The sequence below is a fragment of the Protopterus annectens genome, chromosome 15.part0, assembly GCF_019279795.1.
Source record: "Protopterus annectens isolate FY-2018-M chromosome 15.part0, PAN1.0, whole genome shotgun sequence".
In the NCBI taxonomy this organism is placed as follows: domain Eukaryota; kingdom Metazoa; phylum Chordata; order Ceratodontiformes; family Protopteridae; genus Protopterus; species Protopterus annectens.
The window spans coordinates 674442352-674452351 of NC_056749.1; the positions used below are offsets into that span (position 1 = coordinate 674442352).

At 37.1% G+C, this 10000-nt stretch overlaps 1 protein-coding gene across 4 annotated transcripts in view; it reads left to right on the plus strand.

Moving 5' to 3' along the window:
• Positions 1–10000, plus strand: part of ATP11C (ATPase phospholipid transporting 11C) — a 1720948-nt gene that overhangs the window by 1423505 nt on the left and 287443 nt on the right. For all 4 annotated transcript variants that reach the window (XM_044057530.1, XM_044057531.1, XM_044057529.1 and 1 more), the window contains 3 exons: positions 534–715; positions 4257–4520; positions 6817–6991. In XM_044057530.1, coding sequence (XP_043913465.1) covers positions 534–715; positions 4257–4520; positions 6817–6991 — 621 coding nt within the window. The remainder of the gene's footprint in view (positions 1–533; positions 716–4256; positions 4521–6816; positions 6992–10000) is intronic.

The window sequence follows — 10000 nt, forward strand, 5'->3', positions numbered from 1 at the left end:
CTGATGTCTCTGCTGATAGGAATTGCTAGAACCATCCATGTACTTAAGGCTTTTACTTGGAGAGAATGATAGTTTGAGGATGAGTGGACAGAAATGATTCTTCATAAACTTTATCCTGCATAAAATGTATTTATATTTATTTAATGGCATTTTTTTAAGCTGCAAGGTATGACTGGGTAATAACCCATTTTCAGTGGAAGCCTAGGGGGAATAGCTCCAACAAATATAATTGTATGCTGTAAACAAACATAAGGAACCAGGCTTTAAGACAAGGTATAATTTTGAATAGTATGAAGAGTGTATGTATTGAAATTGCAAAATATATCAGTTAGCATGTTTCTATTCTATCTACTTGAAAAACAATTCTAAAATATATGTATATCTGTCTTTCAGAAAAAATAGAGGTGATACATTTCTAAATGGAGCTGCTAAGTGTAGAAGTTTTACAGTTTTTTAATACTCTGTTTACTGGTTCAATTTCTTTGCACTTTTAATGTGGCATTTCTACTCTCATTTTATGTCGATTTGTAAAGGATGGTTACAGAACCCTCTGTGTGGCCTACAGAGAACTTGAGCAAGATGAATATAATGTTATGGACTCCCAGCTAAATGAAGCAAAACTGGCTCTTCATGAAAGAGACAGAAAGATGTCAGAAGTCTATGATACCATAGAAACAGACATGCAGTTAATCGGGGCTACTGCTGTAGAGGACAAGTGAGTAGAATTAGCATGGTATCTTAGATAATATTCTTTCCTCGGCTTGTACAAATTCATGGTATATGTGTGTGTGTCATGAATGACAGAGTTTGTAAGACAAAATTACTATCCTGCCATGATAAATCAGTTATCAGTCTACATTTGTGGGGCTTTATCCTTAATAGATTTCTGAACTTGTATGTTTTTTGGGAGTGATCCAAAGTGCAGTGTGGTGTGTGTTTGTGTACTTGCACATGTGGATGCAAGCACCTATATGCATAGGATGTTTGTCAAAAGGTTCTTTGTGTATTTGCCCCAAGTTGTTAGAACATTAAATGAGATGCTTAAACCACATCGCTAGTTAAGAGCACAAAGATGTTTAGCTGTAAGAGCTAATGAATTTTTCAAAAAGGAATGGAATACATTTCCTTCAGGTCACTTTAATGAATTTTAGTACCTCAGAAACATCATTGTGTCTGACTGTGCTCTCATCTTGCCTTGTTTGACCAGTACATACCTCTTCTTTTGTGTTGGTTGTGTAGTCTGTTGTATAGTAGAAAAAGCTGAAGCTACATAGCTAAATGGATAAACTGTCTGACTTCGAATCGGAAGATTATAGGTGAAAATCCGGCCATGGCCATTTCAAAGCACAATTGTACTGAATCTGTATTCATTGTTTTGATGGTATTGTCACTTCCTCATCAAAGACTAGTTGTGTGCAGCCAAACCATTCAGTATTGTTACTACTGCAACCCTTTTTTGCGATTGTGTTCATATTTGGGGAGTGTTGAGCGAAGTCTCCTTAGCTTTTTGGGGCTTTCCCCTTCAAAGAAACACTTAAGAAGAGTGTTTCTGTGATATGTTCACTGGGTTTACTGCAGTTGTGTGATCCTTGACATAGTGGTCAATTACCAAATGACCTAGAACTTGTGAATTAAACTTGAATGAATAAATCAGTAAAAACAGACATGCCGACAGTGCTTATTTCTGGGTTTGTTTTTTTTTAATAGTCGTAGAAGTTGTGTGATTGTAAGATGGCACACAGTTCCCAGTCTATCTCAGGAAGAAATTTATAGATGTACATTAGGAACAGAGGACTGAAGCAGAACAATCTGATGTTGTAAATCTTTATTCATTCCTTACTGTTAGGACTTCGGTTCTGACCTCGGAACCGACATGGCCGTTACCAAGCTCGCGCCAGCCAAAAACTCTCAGCCAAGACCTACCCACAATGCCCCTCTCATAGTCTCTCCAGATCTCATTTGCCGCTTTCCTCGTCAGACTGCCAAACCTTCTCTCAGCTAAGTGTTAGCTTTTTTGTGTTTTTTATCGACTCTCTAGTGTTTTGTAAGACATTTTTTTTTGTCATCTAAAGTTATTTCCTATCTCTACTTGTTCTTTCCTGACTAAGCCCTAACCACTACCTTGGTAGGTCTTTTGTCCTTTGTTCTTTTTTTTTTTGTCCTTGTCTTCCAGAATAAGGACTCAATCTACTAGATCGTTAGCTACCTCAGTGACCTTTTATTCCAGAGCCTCTATGGATGATATCTGCGCAGCAGCTACTTGGGCAATACCTCATACCTTTATCACTCATTGCAAATTGGATTTGGCCTCCAGGGGACAAGCATCTTTTGGTTCTGTAGTGCTCAGGAATGTCCTTCCTTAGGGCCACCCAGGACTCAAGTAGCTGGGGACTTGGTCCTAACAGTAAGGAATGAATGAAGATTTACAACATCAGATGAAGTTATGTCTTACCATAATGTTCCATCTGTGTTGTAGATCTTCATTCATTCATAACTTCCTGCCCTCCTTCCCCCTGCCTGGACTCCAGGTAGACTTTAGGATTTCTTTATAAGTTAAGGTATCTGCTAAGACAGAGCCTCCTACTATCACTATTATTACTTCTATACCATAATGGTGGGCAAACTCGATCTGATGAGACTATGAGAGGGGCATTGTGGGTAGGTCTTAGCTGAGAGTTTTTGGCTGGCGCAAGCTTGGTAATGGCCATGTTGGTTCCGAGGTCGGAACCAAAGTCCTAATAGTAATGAATGAATAAAGATCTCCAACACAGATGGAACATTATGGTAAGACATAACTTCTTTTTTTCTCAGACTTCCCTGACCTTTGAGCCCATTTCCCCCATAGAATGGATTCTGTATTGGCCTGTTAGTTCCCCATTCCTGCTTGAAGTTAGCATCTTACATTACCACCTGAGAGGGGAATTTTATTTCTATAACTATAACTGTTTTCCATTCGATAACATTTGCAGGATGTGTGTGGTTTTCTAGATAAGGCCAAACTGTTTCACCTGGTGGATGAAGTGTAAAGTTGCATATGTACAAGCCTGTTAAGCTTTCACCATAGCCTCTCCTCTTACATATGCATGTACACACACACACACACACACACACACACACACACACACACACACACACAAAATCCACTGAACGCTACTTCATGAACACAGTTTGGGGGAGCCAGCTACACATCCACAGTCAGAATATCATACAATCAACTCTCCATCAGGTGTCAGAACCACAGTGGATACAGCTGCTTCACTTCTCCCAGGATGAGTATCCTGGCATTGGCTGCCCAGTCCCTCCCTCCCCATCCAGCTTGTCCAATGCTTAGCTGCTACACATTCCTGGGTCATCCGCGTGTCATGCTGGGTTTTATTCCTGTGCATCATGGAAGTGGAAACGACCCAGGTCACTCTCACCTTGGTGTAATGAAAGGATGATTCATTGTTTTCTTCTGCTCATCCACTGCATTTTAGAATGGAAAGTTGTACCAGATAAAAATAAAAGCGGTGACTAAAGCAGCCAGAATAGCAATATCTCAAACGAAGGAAGAGATGTGTCCCTTTGAAAGGAAAGTAGAAAGAATTTTTAGAGGTACACTGTCAAGTAAAAAAATTGGGGGGGGGGGGGTAAAAAGATTTAATAAATGGAAGAAGTAAGCAGGAGATTCCAGTGAAAATGCAGGGAATGTTTAATCAAGTTATTTTGCTGTTTGTTTAGTAAGGATGAGAATAAAGGTGCATAAACCAGACTTCATTCTTGATGCAGGAGGCAGTATTCACTATTCACAAAGGAGGGTTTCCGGTAAAATTAAATGTAACTGAAGGACAAAATAATGTGCCCTAAAGGGATTTCACATGGAATTCCACTAGAAATTATTGGAATGTGCAGCTTCTTGTGTAATGGATAAAAAGGGACACATTGGCAGAGTGGATTAAGAGTTTGTGCAGGTAAAGTACTTCATCCGTTAAGTTCGCCTTAAGCGAGTCATTTTCCACAGATAAAACATTTAATTGAAATTGCAAAGTTTTCTCCTGAGGTTGTCAGAACTTAAAGGTGATTGTATTAAGTAGGAGCTGCAATGATCTTGGCAGACTGAAAATTACATACTGAAAGCACTCTAGTTCTGACCCCTTCAGTTTCCAGTTGTATATTGTGATATGTTGTATGTATTGTTCTTACAAAGACTAATTGTAACATTGAATGAGAAAGGAATATTCAACAGGATAAGTATCTAAAAATTTGTGTTATTTCAGACTCCAAGAACAGGCTGCAGAAACTATTGAAGCACTACATGAAGCTGGCATAAAAGTATGGGTGCTGACAGGAGACAAAATGGAAACTGCCAAATCAACTTGCTATGCCTCTCGACTTTTCCGGAATGATACAGAACTACTAGAGCTGACAACCAAAACTACTGGAGATGTTGACAGGAAAGAAGAACGGCTGCATGAGTTACTCAGGGAATTTCACAAAACTCTAATGCAGGGAATAACAAACCACAGACAAGGTTCCAGAAAGTAAGAGGATATGAGACATTTCACCTGCTGAAGTGTAATATTTAAAAGTGTCACACATACATACATATTTTGCTATGCAGTTATGCATGTTTTTGTGTCGTTAGCGTTTTTTTTTTTTTTTAACTCTTTGATTTTATAATGTAGAACATTCCCTCTAATCAAGCATCTGATTTTGATGCAGGTAACTGCTATTCTTTGAAGGAGAATATCTTTACATAAAATAATGTTTTCTGTGCATCCCTACACTCTTTTCATTGTATGATTAGCTCTATTACTGTTACACCTCAAGAGAAGAGGACTTTTTGTAATTAAAATGCTTACAACTATATGTTTTTAACACGTATGACTTGATGGCTGGCCCTGTTTGAGTTGGACTGCAGCTAGGATATTAATTGCATGTTATATACTGTCATTAATCAGAATCCTGTCCCTGTCTGAATAGGCACACTCTTATTCAGAAGGGCAGTGCATCTGGAATCTCTTCTCAAAGCACTTTGTCCTAAGACTGCAACCCAGCATTCAGCTTGATGTTTGCATACAGTGGCCTGTATCTTGGAAAACAGCAATGAATAGTCCTAGTTTACTCATAGTAGCACAATATGTGCCTTTTGAGACAGCAATTATATTTTATGTCCTGCTTTAAATTGTAGACTTGCTGTCCTGGACTCAGGCAAAACTCATTAGGAAATGTTAATGGCTACAACAGGGTAGGAAGTAGTTGATTATGAGTTGTCAGCAATTTATACGACTTGCTGAACATTCTGATGCAAAGTGACTATTTGGGGTAGTTTTGCAGTTAAACAAAATTAAACAAAGTTTTCATTTTATTTTTTATAAGCAAAGAAAAGAACATGTATCTTGCCTATACCCTTTTTATCTTCCATAACGTTGTTTGTTTGATGTGCAGTAGAGGGTTTATTCCACCTTTCAGCAATCCTCCAGCTAACAGTTGTAATACTTAGCCGTCATTTTGGCCTGTGAATTCTGATGGAGGGTCTCCTTAAGAGATTGAGTTTTCTGTTCTACTTTTAGATCTACATTTTCATGTATGAGTTGAGTTTTATGCACCTTATACAGCAGTAGAAATCATGCTTGAATATTCTAGCATATATTCAAAGACCATCAGTCCTGTAGCCCTCTTAATTTTTATTCCATGTCATGTACTTCCTTTAAAACTTATCTTTTTTAAGGAGTACCTGCACAGAACTATCATATCCTAATGTAGTTTTTACTAAGTATGCAATTAATGGCATCAGTGCTTCAGTGTCATAAGAAAATATCTGTCTTAAAATGCAGTTTTGCTACTATTGATGTTTCTGTACAGATTTAATTTGTTTCTCAAATTTCATTTTATTGCCCCCTTCTATTTCAGAGCTCTGTTTCTCTTTCATTTCCTATCCAGTTGTCTCTTTGCATCTTATTTTTCTGAACATTAACATTTTTTCCACGTCTAGTGCCTTTTCATTTGTGTAACCACATGGATTTTTGTACTGTATGCTGTAAAGTGCATCAGTGAACTGTCTTCACTTGTATGTTATATGCATATTTTGTAATCCTAGCTTTCCTCATCCTGCCTTTTAACTTTTGTGTGAGATGAAACAAGTCTGGCCTCCTCCGTACCAAGGCTTGAAGAATGCAATGACCAAGAAGCCACCTATATTAAATAACACAGTCTATACTACCTGTTGTCCTCACTGCTTTTGTTCTTTGGCTCAAACAGTTTTGAATCCTTACCACCATGCGTTCATTTCTATTGTTTCTGTATTTTTTGCATAGTATTTTGTGAAGTGCAGTGTTATGTGTTAGTGTAAAATAGTATGCATTCATTACATGCACATGCTGATCACGGTTCATTGTGGTTTCAAACCCTTGAATGATAGGACTGAGCACTCTTGACACAATTATAGTCAGAAATATGTCTTTGGTTATCCACACTGGGAAGCCTTTGCGGATTTCTTGCATTGGTGCTATTCTTGTGGGTGATACAGTTTAAAGTGTTAGGAGACATTCGTCAGTAGTGGTCTTCTCATTGTGAGGTTTCCCATCTTTGGTGTAACACTGGGACTTACACAAGCATAGATATACAAACTTACAATAACGTGAAATATATTTGTTGAGAAATACTACGGTAAGTTAATATAGAATTGTAGTAGAACTAAGAACGCAGCATGAGGCGCAGTGCGTCTGCACTGAGGAAGAAATGAGGAAGGGAATGAGATCACTCATGACGAGCATTTGAAAAAAGAAAAAAATAATCTTAAAAAATCTGAAACCCATTTTCTTTTTTGGTTTTTAGAAGTTGGATGTCAGTGAAAGAATATGGTTTGATCATTGATGGATCGACATTGTCATTAATTCTAAATCCAGAGGACGATCGCCAGTCCACTCAGCACAGAATGCTTTTCCTACAGATCTGCCAAAAGTGCACTGCTGTTCTTTGCTGTCGGATGGCTCCATTGCAGAAAGCACAGGTACTTATTTATTTTTGTCTTCTGTAGCAATAAAGAGAACCCCAGCTTCTCAGTTTTGAGCTTGTTTTAATCCATTTACAGGTGCTGATTGCACTTTCTTGTGGAAAGTTTGTGATACAATTGCTTTCTGTAGCTGCATCACATTTATATATAAAAGTTGACTGTCTGCATTTTGTAATGCTTTATTTAATCCATGTTGTTTTTATGACCCATTCAACATGTGCCTGCAGTCAGAGCTGACCTAACATTATCAATCTACACCAATATCTTCCTCAGATTCATATAGTTCCAAAAGTGGATATTGTAAGAATTGAACTCCCATAATTAGAGTAGGAGTTTCAGACTCATTAGAGTGCAACTTATTTGCCACTCTTTGCTTAACTCATTAAATTATATTGCCTTCTGGCTTCATATCTCAGCACCTTGTGACAGCAAAAATGAGTCCGGGCTCATTTATGAAGAGATTGTACTTCCTGACTTACTAGCAATGGAGGTATTTTAGTAGTCCTCATGATGCTGGTGGTTTATGATATTTAACCACAGAGAATGTGCAGATGAACATCTCAAAGTGGATAATTTTCATCAGATTTGTTTCCCTATTTCCTAGTAGTCATGCAAGGCCATAAAACTCACTGTTCAAATGTAGTACCAACCTTAAGTTTATTTGATTTCTTAAATTTCTCAATGATATATGTTTTCAGTCAGTGATTAAACATAACAATAAGCTTCTGAAGTAAAGTCAGCAAGTCCAGCTGTGATAGCTTGAGAGTAAGCCAAAACTTCCATGGGCTAGCTGGAAAGAAAGTGTTTTAACAGCTTTGATTTTTCTGGGTGTCAGGATTCAGAATTCACTACTCGTGCCTTTTGAGAGTGACCATTGGGAAGAACATACCTCCATATTAGGTTGTTATCTTAAATTCCAGAGATGGCAGATGATCGTGCACCTGCAAGTTGGAGCTCACAAATCCCATGATTATCTCTATGTACATCAGTACTACCATGGAGATAGCATTTATAAATTGAAACATTTTGTAAAACAGAGGAAAGCCCTTGGAATAGACTCCTGCAATTATTTTGCAAAACTTAAAGCAGAAGAGCTGTAGATTGCATTATTTGTATGTAAAATGTTTTATGTAGGGAAGACAAACAGGACTCTTAGAGAGAGAATTAGGGAGCATTTGTATGCTATTAACAAAGAAAATGAAACCAATGCACTAGCATGTTTTATTGAAAGGCACTAGACATAATTTTGAGTTCTTAGTTCTGGAATTAATACACACCTCCATGAGATTAGGGAACATTGGCAATTTTACAGAGAAGGAAGAGAGTAAATGGATTATTAAACTGCAGGCAGATGTTGGGCATGGCCTCAATGATAGAGTTACTTTAAAACCTTTTCTTAGGGACCGCGCACTCAAACACAGTTGATGTGTATTTGTGCTCTTTGTAATAAAACTTTTTTAAGGATGTTTTTCATATGTTTTTTAATATGTATGTTTTTTGAAAAGATAGTTTTTAGTAGCTTAGTTTCTATAGGTTTTGTTATACAGACAATGTATATATATTTTTTAGGTGTAATTCTTTTATGATTGTGACTTTGTAGTCATTGGTCCATGTGATCAAGTCTTTGAGTATTTTAATGAGACTGTTTTCTAAGTTTTTATTCAAGTCTGATGAAGCGTCCCTTGTAGACGCGAAAGCGCTTACTGTTCCCAAATAAAGGATTTTTTACACAGACTGGTTGGCTTCGATTGTCGTGGAGTACCTGTACCTTTGTTTTGCATTTGGTTTTTGTTAGTTTAACAGGTACCTTGCCCTTAGAGGATTCTATTTTTGTTGGGTACATCAGTACTACCATGGAGATAGCATTTATAAACTGAAACATTTTGTAAAACAGAGGAAAGCCCTTGGAATAGACTCCTGCAATTATTTTGCAAAACTTAAAGCAGAAGAGCTGTAGATTGCTTTATTTACTCTGTCTCTTTCTAGAGTGACAGTAAATGGTACTTTTACTCCGTCCATTTGTAGAATGACAGTAAATAGTGCTATGTCTTACACTTCATTCATAATGGAGCAGGGACACACACATGCACAGTGCAGCTGTAGCTGGAGTGGGCAATGGAAAATAGTGGAAAGGAGAAGGTCATATGACATATCAATGTATGCTTTATTATAATATAGTACTGCAGCATGCACATATGGCATATCAATGCACGCTTTATTATAATACAGTATTACAGCATACGCATACGACATATTAATGTATGCTTTATTATAATACAGTACTGCACCATACACATATGTCATGATATTAGTGTACACTTTATTATAATATAGCACTACACCATACACATGCGACATATCAATATACACTTTATTATAACACAGCACTTCACCATACACATGCAACATCAATGTACACTAAATACAGTACTGCAGCATACACATACAACATAATGTACGCCTTGTTATAATACAGTACTGCACCATACACATGCAACATATCAGTGTACGCTTTATTATAATACAGTACTGCACCATACACATACAACATGATATCAATGTACATTTTATTATAATTCAGTACTGCACCATACACATACGACATGATATCAGTGTACACCTTGTTATAACACTTGTTATAATACAGTACTACAACATACACATACAACATGTCAGTGTACACTTTGTTATAATACAGTACTGCACCATACACATGCAACATATCACTGCACGCTTTACGCTTTATTATAATACAGTACTGCACCATGCACATATGACATGAATCAATGTACATTTTATTATAATACAGTACTGTACCATACACATATGACATGATATCAATGTACATTTTATTATAATACAATACTGCACTATACACATATGGCATGATATCAATGTATATTTTATAATAATACAGTACTGCACCATACACATACGACATGATATCAATCTGCACCTTGTTATAATATAGTACTACAACATACACATACAACATGTCAGTGTACG